Source organism: Andrographis paniculata, unplaced genomic scaffold (genome assembly GCF_009805555.1).
Source record: "Andrographis paniculata isolate CXL003 unplaced genomic scaffold, ASM980555v1 Contig45END, whole genome shotgun sequence".
NCBI classification, from domain to species: Eukaryota; Viridiplantae; Streptophyta; class Magnoliopsida; order Lamiales; family Acanthaceae; genus Andrographis; species Andrographis paniculata.
In genome coordinates this window covers 2,164,649-2,185,721 of record NW_026137579.1, presented here as the reverse complement: position 1 = coordinate 2,185,721, position 21,073 = coordinate 2,164,649, and the positions used below count along the sequence as shown (strand labels likewise).

The window sequence follows — 21,073 nt, the reverse complement described above, 5'->3', positions numbered from 1 at the left end:
GTATTGGGGTCTAATGGCCATGCAAAGATTTGGGTTTAAACCCTATTAAGTTGACTGGAAGAAAATTAGGGACTTGATGGGCGACTGTATTTCCTTTCCCCACTGCCCACTGAATGAGTACTGTAGAAATAATGTAATCGAGTTGAGATAAATGGTTGGGCAATTGGTAATCCCAAATTTATGATGGTAAGTTTGACTTGGAATTCGATGTGACCCCCGTTATCCATTATAGATACGTTTCTCCAATCCGAGAATTGTAGAGTAAAATGAGGCTGAAGCATTAATGTCTGCAAGTGCTGCTTCTCCACTTTGCGCCGCCGGGTAATTATTTGAGTTTTGGTTCAGAAATGAAATCGAATTACGTTCTGTGTTGGACATTCTTTGGTTAGTTTCAGAGTTGGATTCTGATCTTTCTCCTCTTTCTCTCTCTCTCTCATGATTGTTGAATGGTGGGGTTTTGGTCGAACAAGCTCATACATTCACTACACAAATATTCTGTGATTATATCAACAGATACCACAATGGTGGAAAATGCCCATATGTATTTTTCGACAGATTGTCATAGTACATCCTTCAAAAGATGGAATCATTAGTTTATTTCAGTAATTCTTGATACGTAGAGAATGCTGTTTGGTAACAAGATGTGTTGGATTAATGGAGGCTAGTAAAACCATAGCTGGGGATTTCTGATGGAGTTCCTTTAGCTGCTCACCCCATTTTTCTTTGGTGAAAAAAAGCAAAATGATTGTCAAGAATTGAGTTTGCAGTACCACGACACTTTAAGTTCTCTTCATGTTTCTCCAGGATTGCTTTCTGATTTTGAATTAACGGGTACTGAGCAAGATTCTAATCTATTTCAAAAGTCTAGAAATAGGAAATTATCTTTACAACATACGAATCTTAGTGCCAAGAAATCTCCTTATTCATTCCTGACATTTGTGAGCCGAAACATAGGATGCCTTTGTGCTTTGTGAATCACCATCTCCTCCAAAAGATGCCATGAGACACAGGGTAGAGCTATTTTTATACTTGATCTTGCCTTTTTCGAGTTTGATATACTTTATGATTCCGTTTCCTTTAGCAATAAAGTTCTAACTAAAATCCCCCACTTCTATCCATAAGAGTTGAAAATAACAGAGGCTGTGATTTGAAAAATATCCTCTGTGTATATGCAGCAGCACTCTGTAAAATCATATAACAGCTACTGAATGGTTAGAGCTCCTCTAAGGCCACAAATAAGCCAGAATCACACAGCACACGAGTGCCTGCATGATATTTACATAAGGACAAGAAAACCGGAATCTTAATTCTTGTCCTCAGGGTTTGTATTGTATCAAACATGTACAAATATGCATGCAGGTAAAAGTTGAGAAGTTTTTGCAGTACACTATTGAATCCTGGTCACCAACTAATAATCTCAGCATATCAGGTTTTACCATCCTATTATATATTAAAGGTGTCGGTTTCTTTAGTAACATGATGTTCTAATTCCTTTGAAAACACCCCTAAGTTTGATTGAGCTCTTGCCATATTATCTTACAATGAAAAATAAGATGAAATTGATATGCAATTCGACCCCTAAATGTGAAAGCTGCTATCTTTTCCAAAAGAAATATCAGTCATGTCTCTTGATATTACAATACCACAAAAACACCATCCAGCTAAGGACTTAATGGACCCCTTCTATTTAGAATCCCACTAATTTTTGTGATTTTGCTCAACGATCTAACATCTTACCTTTCTTTGCACTGAAAGAGTTGAATCTTGAATGTCATAAATTACGATTATACACAGGGATGATGATGATTTTAACAGGTGGCGACCTCATGTGTCTCGCCCTTCTTACTGTCTGCCTATTTTTCCATGTCTGTGAGCATGCATATTTAGGGCAGACAGGATTCAGTGTGATTTCACTTGAACATGTCGTCTAGAGATTGTTGGATCCACGACGATCTACGTAAGAAAGTCTTGAATCCGTATTTAGCAAATGTGTAGCACACATGGGGAGTTTCTTTGCTGTAGGCTTTTTCTTGTCACACTGTTATTAGTTCTTTGGGTGCTCTGCCGAGAACATATCTTTGAATGAATGGCTTCCAAATACAAAAAGCAAGTTTGAATGCAGATTATGATGATAAGTTAGGGTGATAATTGCTTTCTTTATCTACCTAATATCTGTCTACTAAAGCTGCTTTATGGGGCATGGCTGGATAAGATTGTTTTCTTCTTCCCATCCTCAACACAAATTTGCAAGTAGGTTTTCCACTTTACTAACTTGCTGCCATCACAAACTGCTTTCCATAAAGTGGAGTATGAAGTAGATCTGATGTGTAAATTTGTAATTAAATCTTTTTAAAGCATCTGGGGACTGTAGGTGTCATCAGCACACCTTCCATGATCAATCAAGATATGGCTGTCAAATGCTTTCTTTGGTCAGCAAAAATATGCCCCAAGTCCAGGTCAGGCTCTTTTCTCTTTTTATTCTTACTGGGCATTGAGAAAGAAAAGCAGCTAAAGGTAAATGCCAGCTACCCACCCGCCCCCCCCACCACCCACCCTAAACGTCAGCCACTTTCTATAAGCTTTGATCTCTCATGATTCACCTATATATATACTTCTTCTGGCTATTGAATACTTCCCCCTCCACTCTCCCACTTTATAACAATCTTTGCAATGGTTTTCAGGGATTTCCATTCAGTTTCTGCTTCAATGGTTGTCAGTGATCAGTTTGTGCTGTGTAAAGCAGCTCTCATATTTGCTGTGACTAGATGGATCCTGTCATTTGCGCTGCACTTCCTGACCACTTCCTTGGGCATTTTATCAGTGCCGACAGATTCGACAGCGCCGGCTTCTTCGGGCTCGTCTTGCTGCTCTTCTCCATCATCTTCGTCGGCCAGTTTGAGAATTGTGAGGGACAGTCTTGCCACGACGACTCTCGGAAGCATCCTGCCGGAGCGCCAGGACATGTCGTGCGCCGTGTGCCTCAACAGGCTGAGGAAGAACAGCAAGGTGTGCCAGCTGAGCAACTGTAGCCATGTCTTCCACAAGCACTGCCTCGAGAGGTGGCTGTCGTACGACAACCGGTTGACATGCCCCCTCTGCCGGGCATCTCTCGTCGCCGTAAGCTCTGCGCCGCCAGCGCCACAACCGAGCTGGGCGGTGGAGCGGATGCTTTACTTGTTTGGAGATGATCTGCTCCCTTAGGCCCTGTTTTTCTTGATTCTTGATCAGGGGAATGCAATTTCTTGCACCTCCTCCAGATTCAGATTCTGATTATTTGTTAGTTTAGAATTGTTATTGGGCATAGGGAGATTCAGATGTATTTGTTGAGCCCAGTTTGTACATACGAAGTTGTTTGGGGTTGCACATTTGCAGACCCACAGAAATTACAGTGCCAGGTTATCAGAATCAGCCATTCTTTTTTCTTAATTTGTAGCAGTTACTCACTCATGTACAGTAAGAGGCTTTACCATTATTGATTGATGATCTATTGTTTGTTCTACAATCAAACCGTGTCTTCAATTCTTGATCCATTCTGTTATTAATTAATTTGAAATTTGTGTTTGTTGAGGACAGCTGCTACTCTTTTTCTTTTTAAATTGCTGTTAATTTGCTTTTGCTGTGGTCACAAAAAAGATAAAGATAAGTAAACCAATGAAAAGGACCCAAGAATGTCAAAAAAGATTTAAAATAAAAAAAACGAGTTGAGGATATAAAGAAAAAGCTGACTGTAGTAGGTGTTAGCAGCCCATGTTCTTCAATGTAAAGTTAACAAAGATTCAAGGTTTTCGTACAATGTTCCAAAACTGGACAATCCATTAATCCTTAATTGGAATTTTAATATTCACCAAGACAGAATTGCTGATTCAACAAGCATATTAGTCTGGCCTGTAATTGAAGACTAAAAGGTTCTTTACTTCTTGTTTGCAACTTCACTTGCAGGCAAGACTTGGAGTTAACAACCATTGAACACCAATTTCACTTCATTCCTTCCTTATCTAACCTCCACAATTACTACACGCACAAAATTAATTATATATATATATATATATATTCTTGTCCATCTCGAATGTGTCCCCATGGAATCCAGTTCCTTGTTTCACCTCAGCTGCACCCAAATTCCTTCCTTTTACCTCAACATAAAGTACCAAACTTTTTCCCAGTACTAGAATCAGCCCATAAAGTGATCGAAATGTTTCTTGTTTATATCCCAATCTGCTGAAAATTACAAGCCATGAACACACTGAGGTCCTCCCCCTGGCCCATCATGGAAATCCATCAATTCTTCACCATTGTCTTGTTTATCATGCTCGGCCGGCATTTGTTCGTCGTCGAAGGCTTCGCCTGCAACTGGGGACTGCAGGCGACGCACCCTCTACCGCCTCGCATTACCGTCAATTTATTGAAAGACAATGGATTCAATAAAGTGAAGCTCTTTGAGGCTGATCCAGGCGCATTGCTCGCCCTCGGTAGGTCCGGCGTGCAGGTCATGGTCGGGATTCCTAACGACATGCTGGCCGACATTGCCAGGAGTGTTCGTGTCGCCGAGGATTGGGTCGCCAAAAATGTGTCCTACTACTTGTCCAATAAGGGAGTGAACATAAGGTGCATTGATCTTCCTGTAATGTATTTATTATACTGTAATTTGTGCAATGCTGATGTATTCAGAATTTGATTTTAGGTATGTTGCCGTTGGGAATGAGCCGTTCTTGAAGACGTACAACGGCAAGTTCACTCAGACGACCTTTCCGGCGCTGCAGAACATTCAGGCGGCCCTGATCAAGGCCGGCTTAGGCCGGGACGTCAAGGCCACCGTGCCACTCAATGCCGACGTTTACCAGTCGGATTCCGGCCTGCCGTCAGGGGGGAATTTCAGGCCTGATATTCACGACCTGATGGTTTCCATGGTCAAGTTCCTGAGCAACAACGACGCCCCTCTTGTCATCAACATCTACCCTTTCCTCAGCCTCGACGCCGACCCAAACTTCCCGATCGATTTCGCCTTCTTCGACGGCGCCGCCGCCCCTCTGGTGGATGGCTCATACACCTACACCAATGTCTTCGACGCCAATTTAGACACCCTGGTTTCCGCCCTGGAAAAAAATGGCTTCCCTTCCATGCCGATCATCGTCGGGGAGATCGGCTGGCCGACGGACGGGAAGACCAACGCCAATCCTCAGCTTGCCCGGAAGTTCAACCAGGGCCTGGTAAACAGGATCATAAGGCGCCAGGGAACCCCCAAGCGATCGACCCTGCCGGATATCTACCTGTTTTCTCTGGTGGACGAAGATACCAAGAGTGTCGACCCTGGAAACTTCGAGCGCCATTGGGGAGTGTTCAACTTCGACGGGTCGGTAAAGTACCCCTTGGATTTGGGCGGGGGGCGGAACCTGACGGCGGCGAGGGGGGTTCGGTACCTGGAGCGGCAATGGTGCGTCCTGGCGCCTGGTGCGAATGTGATGGACCCGAATGTGGCGCAGAGCGTAAGCCAGGCGTGCACTTACGCGGACTGCACGAGCCTCGGGGGTGGGGCATCGTGCGGGGGCCTGGATGCGAGGGGGAATGCGTCGTACGCGTTTAATATGTATTACCAGACGATGGACCAGCGGAAGGGGGCGTGCGAGATGCAGTTTCGTAATCTGGCGGCGGTGACCAAGATTGACCCGAGTTTTCACGGCAGCACGTGCCGGTATGAGATCATGATTGATGTGGGAAGGCACGATCGGGTTAAGCAGAATCCCGGCACGTCGGCGGCGGGGGGGAGGCCGGTGGGAGGAGGGGGTTTAGGGTTTCTGGTTTTCTTGGCCGTTGCTCTCTGGGCTTGTCTTATCTGACCTGCTCTGTTTGACTTATGTGTGTGCATATAGAGAGAGAGAGAGGTGGGGAGAGAGAAAGATTTGTTTCAGTTTTTTGGTGGATGAAACCATTTGTTTCAGATGCCATGTATGCATTTGATTTTTATTATTATTCTTTTTTAATGTAAAGGTACATTGTTCAATGAATCTGGTTTATTGAGACACATTTGGTTCACGAACGTGTTGCCTACTTCTAGATTCAGAAGAAGAAGAGGAGGATAGCTGTGTTACAGATCTCATAATTCTATTCAAATAAATTAGAAGAATATATCAAATAAATTCAACTAAATATCAATTTCAAAATCCAATAGTGCATATAGTCTGCTCGAGGCCACTCAGCGCCCCCAAATCCTAGGCAAGGGAAACTTTTCTTGACCCCCGACTCGCTGACCAAACAGCAAAATCTCTATAAAAATTTTAACAAACTAGATTCAAAACATATAGACATCGTGTCATACTGATTTTCTTACAAAAATTCTTAGGAATATAGAATAATCTCATTTTGCAAAAGGTAAAAACATGGAGTATTTCAGATGAATACTCAGAGCGGTATCCGTTGATAGTCCAATATGCTTGGGGATCGGTTAATACAACCACCAAAATAAAATTCCACCAATAGTTGTGCTTTCTGTGTGTTTATATACTGTAGTGACAATCCTTTAATTGAATAAAAGTTCCATGGATTCAATTTACTTGTAAAATTAATTTTTTAGTATGATATATATATAATAATAATTAATAAGTAGTTTTATTTTATGTTATTGGAGGAGTTCTTTTTATATATATAGAAGTAGTAAAAATACTGTAAAAAATCTACAAACAAACAGAGCCTAAAGGTTTTTGGGGGGGTTTATTTTTGAATTTTTAATAATCATTTAAATTAAAACTAAACAATCTCTCCCCCAATAAATAAATCCCTTTTTAACTGATATTAATAGTTAAAAGAACACATATTACATCAAAATTACATATACAGTTAATTTAATTTAATTGATTATCAATTTTTATATTAATTATTCAATGTCATTAATTCCCTTATAAAATACACAAATTTTTTTTTTTATACAAAGTATCATATTCAATAAATATTTTATTAAAAAATTAAAAAAACAATCACAAAAATAAAGAAACAATCTTAAAAACACGCTTTCATTAAAAGACAATAGAAAGCGAAGTTTTCGAAAACGCGTTTTATGGACCCCTGTATTAATATTGCAACTCAAAAAGACGTTAGAATATTTTGGTTTCCTTTAAATTTATTATTTAGAAAATAAAGAAAAAAGTCTAATTATTAAATACATAGAATTCTCCCCTTTACAATATACAAACTAATTGTGTGTGGTGGATGATTCCCTTATCCTCCCTATTTTTATCTAACAGTACTTTCACTTTATACACAAATATTCTGTCCAATCATTATTATCCATCCTCCTTTAACGTTCCAGATCATTAAAAATAAATATATTGAATCAAATTATTAATTAAAGACGTTATGCATTCGTATACATGCATGCATGCATGCATGTTCACTCCACAGCTTCCAACACTTATCTTCGTGTCCAAATTCGACAACTGAAATAAATACATTAATTAATTAATTAGGTGTAACATGCATTGTGCTTATATATAAAAAATAAAAATCAATTTTCATGAACAGAATAAATACGAGACCGTATAGCACTTGTAGAAATAGAACTATATAGTAAATATTAATGATTTGCGTTTTAATTTAAAGAATAATTAAATGGAGTCCTTAGAGAAGAAGTAAATAGCAAAAAAGGCCCGAGGGACAGAAGAGTTGTCATTGCTGCAAAAAGGCACCTTTTCTGATTTGCACAATTAACGAACCCTAAAAAAGATTCTCAGGCTGGCCTTCTACTGCCGACACCTAAGTAAATTTGTTACCTGATTTGATGTAATTCTTTTGTCATTTAAATGTATGTTTATTTAACTGTGGGTCTTTTAAAAAAAATAACAAAAAAAATATTTTATCAAATAAGAATAATATTCGATAACAATAAAAAAAAAATCATAAAATTGAATTATAAAGAAAGTATTATTTAATAGTAATATAATTTCAAATTAAATTAAGTACTTCTTTCCTTTTATATTTTTTTTATTATTTATTTATATTCGTTAGATATATTTAAAATTTATAAATTTAATAAAAATAAAAAATTGTCAATTACATTGTTATCAGCTGACTAAAATAGAAATATATTATTCAATTAATATACGTATGTATTCATAAGAGTTCTGGGTGCCCATTTCGTTATGTTTATACATTATTAATTATTTAAATGCATGCTCCAAGTAACCACTAGATGAGTATATATTGAGAGTACCCAATTTTTCATGCAAATGTAAATTTCATTTATTTAAAATATTATTTAATTAATTATTTTCCCTGTAAGTTTCCAAGGTCCTTGCATGCACCTCTCGGCTCTCGACACATAACATACATTCTACAGTCTCCTCCTCCAACCCTATTTATTGCCTCCACTGCCCCCTGCCTTCAATTCGCCATTGCACCTTCAATTCTCATACTTTAATTATCTGCTTAATGATTAGTGTGATCTATTGATTTATTGTTACATTCTTAATTAATTAATCAATTAATTAGTGGTGATGATGAAGGGAATGTTGATGTTGCTGCTTAGTGCAAATATTGCACTTATAATCGTGTGTTGTGTTGTTGCAGAAGGGGTTTCTGAGTTCAGTGACTCCAAATGTCTGAAGGTTCCGGTGTCGGAATTCGCCGGCACTGTCCGGAAAACCATCGGCGTCGTCCGGCAGGTGGCCGCCGCCGTGTCGGGCTTCCCCTGCAAGGGCGATTTCCGGCTCGGAAATGCCGTGTCCGATTGCCTCGATCTCATGGACTTCACGGAGTACCACCTGCAGTCGGCGCTGTCCGCTTCCCAGCGCCCCAACGGTAATTAATTCAGTAATCAATTCCATGTATCGATCTATCACATTATGGAACTTCGATTGATACGATGATGGTGTCTAATTTGCAGGCAAGAGCAACGACACGGGAAGCGTGATCGCCGACATCAAGACATGGCTGAGCGGAGCTCTGACCAATCAGGACACCTGCAGAGAAGGCTTCGACGGCACAAATGGAGTCCTCAAGAATTTGATTTCAGGCAATCTGGACAAGGCCGCCTCCTTGGTCCACGACCTTCTCGCCGCCGTAAAGCCAAATCCGACCACCTCATCAAAAGCCGGCGGCGGCGGAGGCGGCAGGAAACTTTCAGGCAACGACAAGTTTCCTCACTGGCTGAAATCCCGGGACAGGAAACTCCTTCAGACAACCAGCGTGACGGCGGACGCGGTGGTTGCCGCAGATGGGACAGGGAATTTCACGAGCGTTATGGCGGCGGTGAATGCGGCGGCGGCGAGTAGCAGCCGGAGATTCGTGATCCATGTTAAGAGAGGCGTTTACAGAGAGTTCGTGGAGATCAGTAAGAAGAAATGGAACATAATGTTGGTCGGAGACGGCGCCGACGCTACCGTTATTTCCGGTAACCGTAGCTTCATTGGTGGATGGACCACTTACCGCTCTGCAACTTTTGGTAAGAACACAACACAACCCAAACCCTTTTAATTTATAAATTGCAAATTTAAAGGATAATTCATTTACTGCAACATTTAAGTCCATGTCCCACATAAGATTTACTTGATCAGTTGATCCACCCACCATGTTTTGACTGAATTTAATTAAAAAATGTATGTAAGCCCATGTTTCCCAATTCATTCAATTCCAACATCCCAAATGCAGCTGTCAAAGGCCGCGGATTCATCGCACGCGACATAACCTTCGAGAACGCCGCCGGGCCGGAGAAGCACCAGGCGGTGGCGTACCGATCGGACTCCGATTTATCGGTCCTGTACCGGTGCAACATCAGAGGATTCCAGGACACTCTCTACGCCCATTCCCAGCGCCAGTTCTACCGAGAGTGCAAGATCACCGGCACCGTCGACTTCATATTCGGCGACGGCGCCGCCGTCTTCCAGAGTTGCAGCATCCAGGCCAGGAAAGGGATGCCCAATCAGAAGAACACGATCACCGCCCAGGGCCGCAAGGATCCGATTGAGAACACGGGTTTCACGATCCAGTTCTGCAACATCTCGGCGGAGCCCGACGTGTCGTGGAATTCGACGCCGACGTATCTGGGCCGGCCATGGAAACTGTATTCGAGGACGGTGGTGATGCAGTCGTTCATCGGCGGCGCCGTCAGGCCGGAGGGGTGGCTGGAGTGGAATGGGGATTTTGCGTTGAGTAGTTTGTACTATGCGGAGTATATGAACTACGGGGCGGGTGCGGGTTTGGGGGCCCGGGTCAAATGGCCCGGTTACCATGTGCTGAACAGCTCGGCGGAGGCGAGTGGGTTCACGGTGGCGCAGTTCATCTTAGGGAACACGTGGCTGCCATCCACTGGGGTGAGGTATACCGCCGGCCTCGAGATGTAGGGCTGGGATTTTATTTCATAATTGTTCATGAAATGGGTGCTACGATTTAATTTAACAAAATTTGGGATATTTTCTTGTCGTATATATTATTGTGAGCTTATGAATTTGACTACTTACAGTGTTCCGACTATATATACATATGTATGCATGTATTTATATATATTTTTTTACGCGAATGTTATCTCAGTCGAGAAATAGTAATTTGTTTTTGTTTCGTTTTATATATGACCTTTATCATGTGGGACCCACACATGGAATCATCTGGAGTCGAGGTCCATGGAGCCTCATAACTCAAGGTCTCCAATTGCTCTGTTACATTGTTTAATGTTTTACCACTGGGCCACTCTCCTTTTTTATTCATTAAAAAAAAAAATAATATTATGATGTCTCACGCTACTTGTCACGTATGATTCCGCCTAAAGTGATTTATCTGTCAAACTTAATTTGTTTTGATTACTAATATAATTTGTTTTGATTTATCTTAATAATGATGTATGAAAATGATAAGAGGCAGTATGCCTCAAAAATATTGACTCAAATTATGTATTATTTACTTTGTAATTCAAATTTGCAAAATAATTGTTTATTTAATTTATATCTACAAAATAATTATTTATTTGAGTTCTCGAAGTTGTATAATTTGATTTAAAATATCTCAAATTTGGCACATGGTTTTAAATTTATATTTAAAAATAAAAATCCTAGTTAATTAATGTTATTGAATTCAAGTATAATCTCCCAAGTATCCGGATTCCAGCTATTAACCATCTCGTCATCTCGACTCACGTTTGGGATTTGATTTGTAAAGTCAAAGATCTCCAACATATTATATAATAAGAAAAATGTAAAATATAATACTATAATTAATAGAAAATTGTAAATATCTCCAACGTATACGGATTCCATGCATACTACCTAGCCTCTTCATCTTCTTGGCATGGCATAATCAAATAATTGCCACTTTGATGATGAGAACGTGCATGATTTTCAAAGATATTTTACTTTGTTTTAGGTCTGTTTCATCTTTAAACAATTTCCATGTGGAGTGGAATAATTTATGAGTTTATGTTATAAAAGATTAATAGCAATATAACAAATTATTTAAATTAATTCATAGCAATATAATTTAGAGAATATATTACATATTTAAAAAATATCTAAGACAATATATTATATATATACTGTAATAATTCATTCATAGGAAGTGAACTGTCGTATGTGTAAATTAAATCTATTTATATAGATGTCCCCTTCAACTCATTCCATTCATCCTCTCATCTCTTCTCATGGATTCCCGCGTTTTCAAATCTTTACTACTCCTCTCTTCTTTCATCATCGTCTTCTCCAAAGCTAATTCTGTCGCAGCAGCTGATCATACACTCACCTCATCATCGTCTCCAAATTCATCCAATAATTCTCTGGTCAACACTACTCGTACTACCCACCTCTCTGCAGCTGCAATGGCGGCCTGCAAATCCACACCTTTCCCCGACTCCTGTTTCCATTCCGCCAAGCTTTCCATCTCCATTAACATATCACCAAACGTCCTCTCTATCATCCTCCAGTCCCTCAACTCCGCCCTGTCCGAAGGCTTCACGCTCTTAAAACTCCTCGCCGACGCCGGCGGCGCCAATCTCGTCGAGAAACAGAGGGGCACCATTCAGGACTGCCGGGACCTCCACCAGATCACACTCTCTTCATTGAAGAAGTCTCTCTCCTGGATCAAAACTCCAGGACACTCCAAACTGGCCAACGCCAGAACCTCCCTCAGCGCTTCTCTCACCAATAAAGTCACGTGCTTGGAGGGCCTCAGCTCAGCCTCGGGCCCGATGAAATCTTCACTCGAAACTTCCCTGACCTCCGCTTACTCCCACGTCAGCAACTCCCTGTCGTTGCTGCCCCGCCGGAGTCCTCCGCCGGACCACCGCGGTCGCAACCGGCGGCTCCTCGGCTTCCCCTCGTGGCTGCCCAGAAAAGCCCGACGCATTCTGAGCTCCGACTACAGATACGATCCCAGTGAAGTGGATATCATAGTGTCCGCCGACGGCACCGGGGACTTCACCACCATCTCCGACGCGATCAATTTCGCGCCGGACAACAGCGACGACAGAACGTTCATTTACATCAGAGAAGGAGTGTATAACGAAAACGTGGAGATCCCCAGCTGGAAGCCCAACATTGTCTTCCTCGGCGACGGAACTGATCTCACCGTAATCTCCGGCAGCCGCAGCGCCGGCGACGGATGGACTACTTACAGATCTGCTACAGTAGGTAATCAAATATGATTTACTCTCGAAATTAATAACACGAATACTGAAAATTAACCCCTTTCCTCGATCAATCATCGATCAGCTGTATCTGGGCAGGGATTCCTGGCGAGGGACATAACATTCACGAACACCGCCGGCGCCGCCAAGGGCCAGGCCGTAGCCCTCCGGATAAACGCAGACTACGCCGCCGTGTACAAGTGCAACATCACCGGTTTCCAGGACACCCTATACGTCCATTCGTTCCGACAATTCTACAGAGAATGCGACATTTACGGAACCATAGACTACATCTTCGGCAACGCGGCGGCTGTCTTCCAGGCCTGCAACATCTATTCAAGATTGCCGATGCCGGGGCAGGGGACAGTGATCGCCGCCCAGTCCCGCCAAAGCCTCGCCGAGAACACCGGGATTTCGTTCCAGAATTGCAGTGTCCTGGCGACGGAAGAATTGAGGTCCAAATCGAGCACAGTGAAGAGCTACTTGGGCAGGCCCTGGAGAAACTACTCGACGACAGTTTACATGAAGTCGTACATTGATGGTTTCATAGCCCCCGAAGGGTGGAGTAAATGGGATGGGGATCAGGGCCTCCATACTCTGTATTATGGAGAGTACGGAAATTACGGGCCCGGAGCCAGCCTGGATAATCGGGTTACTTGGGAGGGATATCATCGGATGGATGACGACGATGCTTCTGGGTTCACAGTGTCTGAGCTCATCGATGGACAGACATGGCTGGATTCCACTTCCTTTCCTTTTGATGATGGAGTTTAATTTTGTTGTTGTAGTTTTTTAACCAAGTTTATCTAAAAATATTTTTTGTTTTATCTTTTTTTAAAAAAAAAAAAACAAGAAAATAAAAAAGGAACAAGAGACTCGGATTGGATGTTAAACGTCTTGGGCTTGGGCTGGTGGATTGGACTATAGAACAATTTATTTATTGAAGAACGAATTGGGCATGTGAGAAAAATAAATATTTAATATAATAAGTATTTTATTAAAATATTATTATTAATAAATAATATCACATTTTGTAGAAAGCATATATTTAGATAAACAAGGCCTGAGGCTGTATTTGGATTACTATTCATTCTTTTTTTTTTGGTAAAATATAATAGAATATAAAATAATATACACATATAAATAAATACAGTACGTGATATAGGGGTGGACAAATACTAACCCGATACGAAATAATTGGGTTTGGGTTAAATATTTCAACCCGATTATGTATACGGGTTGACATGAACCCGATACGATAGTAAACGGGTTGGATTAGGGTTGAGGCTCTCAACTCGAACCCGATATGACAACTCGATTATAATATATTAATATTGATTAATATATTTATTTTATATATAAAATAATCATAATTTAATAATTTTCTCATAAATTAATTTAAACTCAGTTCAATTTTAAATAATTCAACATAATTTAAACTCAATCCAATAAAAACTAACATAACACGATAACATAACAAAAAATTATTTAATTTGAATCAAAAAATCCGACTTAATCATGTATACGGGTCAACACGAACCCGACACGACACGATAATAAATAAGTCGGGTTTGGATTGAATAATTTAACCCGTTTAAAATATTTAACCCGATACGAATCCGACATGAATTGACCCATTGTCAGCCCTATGTGATACGGCTTAGTTGTCCCTTTCACCTTAATTAATTTACATATATCCCTCAAAATCAATAAACCATAACGGATATCGATTCAGTTGCAACTTGGAAACACACACAAATTTCTGATTTTTTTGTAGGTATACATACAACTGTTGCATCAATGCTTAGTAAACGAAACTTTACGTGCACGACCCGTTGTAGAAATTTTAATTCCTAAATTTAGTAGATTGAGTTTGCTTATATATATATATCTTTACATATTGTTATTTTGGGGTAAAAAATATATAAGTATTTAAAATAATATTTTCAAAAAATAAGAATCGTTTTTACTATAAACATTTAGGGAATAACAAAGGAAATGAGAACACAATAATGCGTAGGAATGAAGTACTAATATAGAAAAATTGTCACTTTCATGATGAGACGTTCTTGATTTTCAAAGATATTTGCCTTTGTGAAGAATTTCTGAATGGTGTGGAATAATTTATGAATTATGTTATTAATAATGAAGTCAGAAATTTATTTATAAACATAAATAATAATTATGATTTTAAATTTAAATTAATAGCAATCTAATTTTAAATTTTTGTCAAAAATCAACGCCATTTTACACTGTATATTCATTCAGTAGTTTGCCAAAAATCAAGAGGAGGAGGAGGAAGAAGAAGAAGAATTATTGAGTGAAGTGGTGAAGTGCCGTATGACTACAAATGACTTAAAAAGAGTAAATGAGAGAGAGGGCAGTAAGTAGACATCAAAGACCGACCGACACAGAAAACCAAATTAAAGCTGAATATGAAGATGAATAAGAGAGGACAAGACAACACAGACAGACAGGCCTGTTTTTCAATGAAGTTTTTGGTGGTTTCTGCAAATAGATAAATAATATCTTTACCAGGGACATTGCATTGCATTGCATTCACATGGGCTCTCACAAAGACTATTGCCCATGATCGGTAATGCACCCCACCCCACCCCACCCCACTTGCCATGTATCTATTCTAGTGGGATTTTTCTTTTTATTGGAGTAATTTGCTGACTATTATGTTGTTTATTACTCAACTTATAGTCGATGCTGTTCCAATGTTCTAATAAAAACAATACTTGTTATTACATGTTGGGGAAAACCATGCAGCATTATTTTCGAGAGGGAATATGTGTATATATATAGATACATACTACATAGTGCTTCAATCAATCACATGGCACTGAAACTTTTAACGTATGTATAAATTAAAAATCTATTTATATGTCCCCTTGAACTTGATCAAAAACCTCATCCTCTAATCTCATGGATTCCCACGTTTTCAAATCTTTCTTGCTCCTCTCTTCTTTGCTCATCGTCTTCTCCAAAGCTCATACCCTCAACTCATCACCCTCTCCAAATTCATCCAATAATTCTCTGGTCAACACTACTCGTACTACCCACCTCTCTGCAGCTGCAATGGCGGCCTGCAAATCCACACCTTTCCCCAACTCCTGTTTCCACTCCGCCAAGCTCTCCATCTCCATTAACATATCACCAAACGTCCTCTCCATCATTCTCCAGTCCCTCAATTCCGCCCTGTCCGAAGGCTCCACGCTCTTAAACCTCCTCGCCAACGCCGGCGGCGCCAATCTCGTCGAGAAGCAGAGGGGCACCATTCAGGACTGCCGGGACCTGCACCAGATCACTCTCTCTTCCTTAAAGAAGTCTCTCTCCTGGATCAAAGCTCCCGGATCCTCCAAACTGGCCGACGCCAGAACCTCCCTCAGCGCTTCTCTCACCAACAAAGTCACGTGCCTGGAGGGCCTGAGCTCAGCCTCGGGCCCGATGAAATCTTCCCTCGTGAATTCCCTGACCTCCACTTACTCACACGTCAGCAATTCCCTGTCGTTGCTGTCCCGCCGTAATCCTCCGACGGACCACCGCCGTCGCAACAGGCGGCTCCTAGGCTTCCCCTCGTGGCTGCCCAGAAAAGCCCGACGAGTTTTGCTGGGCTCCGACTACAAATACGATACCAGTGAAGTGGATATCATAGTGTCCGCCGACGGTACCGGAAACTTCACCACCATCTCCGACGCGATCAATTTCGCACCCAACAACAGCGACGACAGAACGTTTATTTACATCAGAGAAGGGTTTTATAACGAAAACGTGGAGATCCCCAGCTGGAAGCCCAACATTGTCCTCCTCGGCGACGGAAGTGATCTCACCGTAATCTCCGGCAGCCGCAGCGCCGGCGACGGGTGGACTACTTTCAGATCTGCCACAGTAGGTAAAAACTAAAAACTAAAAACCCAACTAAATTTGAATTACTTCCGAAATTAATAACCTGGATACTGAAATTAACCTCGATCGAACAGCTGTATCTGGGCAGGGATTCCTGGCGCGGGACATAGCATTCATGAACACCGCCGGAGCCGAGAAGCGCCAGGCCGTAGCCCTTCGGATAAACGCAGACTACGCCGCCGTGTACAAATGCGCCATCACCGGTTTCCAGGACACATTATACGTCCATTCCTTCCGACAATTCTACCGAGAATGCGACATTTACGGAACCATAGACTACATCTTCGGCAACGCGGCGGTTGTCTTCCAGGCCTGCAACATCGTATCAAGAATGCCGATGCCGGGGCAGTTCACGGTGATCACCGCCCAGTCCCGCGAAAGCTCCGACGAGAACACCGGAATTTCTTTCCAGAATTGCACTGTCCTGGCAACAGATGAATTGTACTCCAATTCCAGCACAGTGAAGAGCTACTTAGGCAGGCCCTGGAGAAACTATTCCACCACAGTTTACATGAAATCGTACATTGATGGTTTCATATCCCCTGAAGGTTGGATTAATTGGGATGGAGATCAGGGCCTCGATACTCTATATTATGGGGAGTACGAAAATTACGGGCCCGGAGCCACCACGGATAATCGGGTTTCTTGGCCCGGATATCATCTAATGGATTACGAGGATGCTTCAAACTTCACAGTGTCTCAGCTCATCACTGGACAGGAATGGCTGGATTCGACTTCCTTTCCCTTTGATGATGGAGTTTAATTTAATTGTAGTTTTTCCACCAGATTTAGAGTAAGGAGGAGAGCGAAATTCGCCAAAAATATGCTTGGATTGTAGCACGATTATCATCGGTTATTGTTTTGTTATTACAAGGGAGCCCTGAAATCTCTCTAATCCACAGATGAGCAGTTTTTTAAGAAATTAAAGGTATAATTGAAATGTTTTTGAAATCTGGACAGAGACTCCTGCCTTGCCTTAATCTGAAGGAAGACAGGGCAGAGGGACAATGGCGTTCCAGGATTTTGACCAGATTACGGAACGCAGGCAGAATTATCGTAAGCAGAGGATTAAGAAGAGGATCATCATCGGATCGGCTGTCACCGTCGTTCTCTTAATCATCGCCGCTGTCGTCGGCCTGGTGTTGCACTCCGACAATAAGGAAGCTTCTTCTTCTTCTTCCTCCAATCAGAAGGAACACAGCCCTGAATCCCCCAATCCTGTCCAGAAGGAGGTCAAGGCTGTCTGTGCCACCACCGATTTCAAGACCACCTGCGAAGACAAGCTTCTTAAAGCTCTTGGCAAGAACGACTCCCCAACTCTCAATGACTTCGCCAAAGCAGCTCTCTCTGCACCTTCCGACGAGATCAAAAAGGCTCTCAAGAAAGCGTCGGCCCTAAAGTACGACGGCGCGCCGTTAAAACAAGCCGCGGTGGAGGATTGCTTGGAGCTCCTGAACGATGCCGTTGCCGAGCTCAACAAATCGATTGCCGGTGTCCGGGGAATGGATTTGTCGAAGCAGTCCGGAAAATTGGCTGACTTGAAAAATCAGATGAGCGCGGCGTTGGCACACCAGGAGACGTGCATTGATGGATTCCCCGACGGAAAGGAAAAGAGTGAGATGCAGAAGCTCTTGAAGGATGCTAAGGTGCTTAGCAGAAACGCCCTCGCCATAGTCTCCGGCGCAGGCTCGACTGTAAAAGGATCGGGTGCACAGAGACGGCTCTTTAGCCTGGATGGAAATGGAATCGGGAGGTCGATGAAGGAGGACGACAAGAATGAGAAGGCTCCGGATGCGACCGTTGCTAAAGATGGAAGTGGCAAGTTCGATACTATTTCCGCGGCATTGAAGGCTATGCCGAAAGTGCGATCCGGAAGGTATTAGATTTATGTTGTTTCGATTAACTTTCGATGTAACATGTTTACAGGGCTCGATCATGATCCGTACCTTATTTTTGTGGATAATTCAGATACGTGATATATGTCAAAGAAGGTGTGTACGAAGAAAATATTGTGATCGACAATGAAATGGTTAATTTAACGATCCGCGGCGATGGATCGGAGAAGACGATTGTCTCAGGGAGCAAAAGCTATGGAGATGGAGTGACAGTTTATAGATCAGCAACATTTGGTGCGATTGATGTTTATGAGATTAATTTCCATTGATTTTTTTTGGGATGAATATTAATTAGAAGCTGAAATTGATTTGCTCTTGAGATGTGCAGCTGTCCAGGGCGACGGATTCTTGGCGAAGTCGATCGGATTCAGGAACACGGCGGCGCCGGAGAAGAAACAGGCGGTGGCACTGAGAGTGCAGGCGGATCGGTCGATGTTCATCGAGTGCAAGATCGAAGGGCACCAGAACGTTCTATTTACCCAATCGCACCGCCAGTTCTACAGAAGCTGCGACATCGCCGGCGCGGCGGACATCATCTTCGGCGATGCGGCGGCGGTTTTCCAGAACTGCGTGATAAAGGTGAGGAAGCCGCTGGAAAACCAGAGCAGCACGGTGACGGCGCAGGCGAGGGTGGACAGGAGGGAGACCACCGGAATTGTGATCCAGAACAGTCACATCGTGGCGGACGACGACCTGGAGCCGGAGAAGAAGAAGTACAAGAGCTACCTCGGCAGGCCGGAGAAGGAGTTCTCCAGGGCCGTCGTCATGGAATCGCAGATCGGCGACCTGATCCAGCCGGAGGGGTGGCTGGAGGAGAAAGGGGTTAACAATTCGGGGGTTTACTTGGCGGAGTTTGAGAATAAAGGCGCCGGAGCGGAGACTTCCGGCAGGGTGAAGTGGCCGGGGCACAAAGTGATCGGCAAGGAAGAAGCTGCCAAGTTCACAGTGAGCGCTTTCTTGCAGGGGGAGAGCTGGACCAAGAGTCCCGGAGTTCCTGTCAGGATGGGCCTGTACAACTGATTAATTAATACTATGATTGAAAATTGGGGGGTTTTGATCAAGGCAGTTGGGATAAATATATATATTTATAATTTTATGTTTTAGTGATGTATGATCAAAAAAATAAATAAATAAATAAGAGTAACAAAAGATCAGATCTAAAAAGGAGACATTAATTTCTACTTAGGGATGGGATGTATAACATGATTTGTGTCTTGACAATTTGTATAATCCATCACAACATTGCTATGTATCTGTAAATTAATTGAGACTTTTTGCTAATCATATGTAATTTTGATTCTACTATTTTATTATTATTATTTCCTTATTTTCTTTCAATCCTAAGATAAGATTCATGGGCTTTGATTTTAATTTGAAGGCTGGAATTGGATAGGAATCCCACATTAGGATCAGATCACAAAAGCTGTCGGAAATATTATCATCTATTATTGCATTAAGTTGTTTGTTAATTATGCTGATTGATTATTTTATTATTATTAGTAACTAACTAGTTGGTGGGGTGTGAGGGTCACGCGCGCATGTGTTAGTTCAAACATTGCACTCAAAATTCCTTTCGATAGTCAATTAAGTCAATAAGTCAATTGTGATTGATGCCTGAGCTGGAAAGTAAGTTTATCACATCTTTCCACGTCATCTTTTATTTAGTATTTATTTATTTATTTATGAATCCGTTAATTAAGACATTAACATGGCATTAATTACTTGGTACAAATAGCAGCACGAGAAAGCCGCCAATCGAATACTGGGGACGGCGAATACGATACGACGCTAATTTGGATACCTTTTTATATGCTCTCTATTCCGACAACCAATCATCATTTTCTTTTTGACTCGTATATACTCCTTACGGCATGAATGAGTGCTTATTTTGCCAGATACAAATTTTAATAAAAATAGATAATAAATAATTTGACCGCGTTACTGTAGATACGAGAATCTAGTAGGAGTATAATTAGTAAATAATTAAAAATATATTAGTGAAAATAATTATTGTATAATAAAAATAATTATAAATTAAGATTAAGATAATTGATTAGTATAATTAAAATTAAAAAAATTTAAAATTAAATTTTTAAAAATAAAATTAAAGTGTATAATTATTTTGCAAAAGATAAAAGTGACAAAATAAATTGGACTGACAGAAATAGAAAAATGGACATGAGAAGTGGGACGGAGGGAGTATTTTTTTTTATAGTAAAAAAAATATAAAATTATAATAATTTTTTACTTAAAAAAACGATAATATTTTTTTTATGATAATTCTAAAAAAAAGTGAATATAAATTTGAATGATTGAGAGAATATAAGATATATATATATATATACAACTATTAATTTTATACTATAAATATACTTTATAATTAATTATTTTTTGAAAAAATATATCATACTGAATATTTATTTATTTATATATATTAAAGATATTTTATTTCGAAAATTATATATTGTTAAAGAAATTAAATCAAAACTTTGGAACAATGCAAACAGACAATAACTAAAGAAAGCAATACAAACGGACATGCTCATTGCATAGTTGTGTTCATTACTTCCCTTAGTCTAAAGCTAATTATATCATTTTGTAAAATACAAAAATAAAAAAATAATAATATTTTAAATAAAAAATGATAGGTAAAAAAGTAAAGTATAAACATATA

At 40.9% G+C, this 21,073-nt stretch overlaps 6 protein-coding genes across 6 annotated transcripts; all 6 read left to right on the top strand.

The window, feature by feature from the left end:
- The first annotated feature begins 306 nt into the window (after window positions 1-306).
- LOC127252108 (probable E3 ubiquitin-protein ligase XERICO) lies at window positions 307-3,530 on the top strand. Its single transcript, XM_051276142.1, has 3 exons — window positions 307-321; window positions 2,356-2,456; window positions 2,682-3,530. Exons 2-3 carry the CDS (start codon window positions 2,392-2,394, stop codon window positions 3,199-3,201), a joined length of 585 nt encoding a protein of 194 aa, XP_051132099.1. The 5' UTR covers window positions 307-321; window positions 2,356-2,391; the 3' UTR covers window positions 3,202-3,530.
- Window positions 3,531-3,782: 252 nt separating this feature from the next.
- Window positions 3,783-6,017, top strand: LOC127251451 (glucan endo-1,3-beta-glucosidase 5-like). Its single transcript, XM_051275145.1, has 2 exons — window positions 3,783-4,602; window positions 4,679-6,017. Exons 1-2 carry the CDS (start codon window positions 4,232-4,234, stop codon window positions 5,829-5,831), a joined length of 1,524 nt encoding a protein of 507 aa, XP_051131102.1. The 5' UTR covers window positions 3,783-4,231; the 3' UTR covers window positions 5,832-6,017.
- Window positions 6,018-8,390: 2,373 nt separating this feature from the next.
- Window positions 8,391-10,546, top strand: LOC127251854 (pectinesterase/pectinesterase inhibitor PPE8B-like). The gene is made up of 3 exons (XM_051275762.1): window positions 8,391-8,784; window positions 8,870-9,427; window positions 9,634-10,546. Exons 1-3 carry the CDS (start codon window positions 8,481-8,483, stop codon window positions 10,323-10,325), a joined length of 1,554 nt encoding a protein of 517 aa, XP_051131719.1. The 5' UTR covers window positions 8,391-8,480; the 3' UTR covers window positions 10,326-10,546.
- A 1,065-nt stretch (window positions 10,547-11,611) lies between these two features.
- LOC127251549 (probable pectinesterase/pectinesterase inhibitor 12) lies at window positions 11,612-13,387 on the top strand. Its single transcript, XM_051275280.1, has 2 exons — window positions 11,612-12,596; window positions 12,678-13,387. Exons 1-2 carry the CDS (start codon window positions 11,612-11,614, stop codon window positions 13,364-13,366), a joined length of 1,674 nt encoding a protein of 557 aa, XP_051131237.1. The 3' UTR covers window positions 13,367-13,387.
- A 2,115-nt stretch (window positions 13,388-15,502) lies between these two features.
- Window positions 15,503-17,390, top strand: LOC127251988 (probable pectinesterase/pectinesterase inhibitor 12). The gene is made up of 2 exons (XM_051275974.1): window positions 15,503-16,490; window positions 16,579-17,390. The coding sequence occupies exons 1-2, from the start codon at window positions 15,524-15,526 to the stop codon at window positions 17,265-17,267; spliced, it is 1,656 nt and encodes a 551-aa protein (XP_051131931.1). The 5' UTR covers window positions 15,503-15,523; the 3' UTR covers window positions 17,268-17,390.
- Window positions 17,391-17,487: 97 nt separating this feature from the next.
- On the top strand, window positions 17,488-19,701 carry LOC127251987 (putative pectinesterase/pectinesterase inhibitor 45). The gene is made up of 3 exons (XM_051275973.1): window positions 17,488-18,380; window positions 18,473-18,633; window positions 18,728-19,701. Exons 1-3 carry the CDS (start codon window positions 17,512-17,514, stop codon window positions 19,417-19,419), a joined length of 1,722 nt encoding a protein of 573 aa, XP_051131930.1. The 5' UTR covers window positions 17,488-17,511; the 3' UTR covers window positions 19,420-19,701.
- Window positions 19,702-21,073: the final 1,372 nt, after the last annotated feature.

Excerpts from the sequence above, each read along its gene's own strand:
- LOC127252108 (XM_051276142.1), top strand. The coding sequence starts at position 2,392 with ATGATCAATCAAGATATGGCTGTCAAATGCTTTCTTTGGTCAGCAAAA. Across the intron at positions 2,457-2,681 it reads AAAATATGCCCCAAGTCCAG|GGATTTCCATTCAGTTTCTG; the intron begins GTCAGGCTCTTT and ends AATGGTTTTCAG.
- LOC127251451 (XM_051275145.1), top strand. The coding sequence starts at position 4,232 with ATGAACACACTGAGGTCCTCCCCCTGGCCCATCATGGAAATCCATCAA. Across the intron at positions 4,603-4,678 it reads AATAAGGGAGTGAACATAAG|GTATGTTGCCGTTGGGAATG; the intron begins GTGCATTGATCT and ends ATTTGATTTTAG.
- LOC127251854 (XM_051275762.1), top strand. The coding sequence starts at position 8,481 with ATGATGAAGGGAATGTTGATGTTGCTGCTTAGTGCAAATATTGCACTT. Across the intron at positions 8,785-8,869 it reads CGCTTCCCAGCGCCCCAACG|GCAAGAGCAACGACACGGGA; the intron begins GTAATTAATTCA and ends TCTAATTTGCAG. Across the intron at positions 9,428-9,633 it reads TTACCGCTCTGCAACTTTTG|CTGTCAAAGGCCGCGGATTC; the intron begins GTAAGAACACAA and ends TCCCAAATGCAG.
- LOC127251549 (XM_051275280.1), top strand. The coding sequence starts at position 11,612 with ATGGATTCCCGCGTTTTCAAATCTTTACTACTCCTCTCTTCTTTCATC. Across the intron at positions 12,597-12,677 it reads TTACAGATCTGCTACAGTAG|CTGTATCTGGGCAGGGATTC; the intron begins GTAATCAAATAT and ends ATCATCGATCAG.
- LOC127251988 (XM_051275974.1), top strand. The coding sequence starts at position 15,524 with ATGGATTCCCACGTTTTCAAATCTTTCTTGCTCCTCTCTTCTTTGCTC. Across the intron at positions 16,491-16,578 it reads TTTCAGATCTGCCACAGTAG|CTGTATCTGGGCAGGGATTC; the intron begins GTAAAAACTAAA and ends TCGATCGAACAG.
- LOC127251987 (XM_051275973.1), top strand. The coding sequence starts at position 17,512 with ATGGCGTTCCAGGATTTTGACCAGATTACGGAACGCAGGCAGAATTAT. Across the intron at positions 18,381-18,472 it reads CCGAAAGTGCGATCCGGAAG|ATACGTGATATATGTCAAAG; the intron begins GTATTAGATTTA and ends TGGATAATTCAG. Across the intron at positions 18,634-18,727 it reads TTATAGATCAGCAACATTTG|CTGTCCAGGGCGACGGATTC; the intron begins GTGCGATTGATG and ends TGAGATGTGCAG.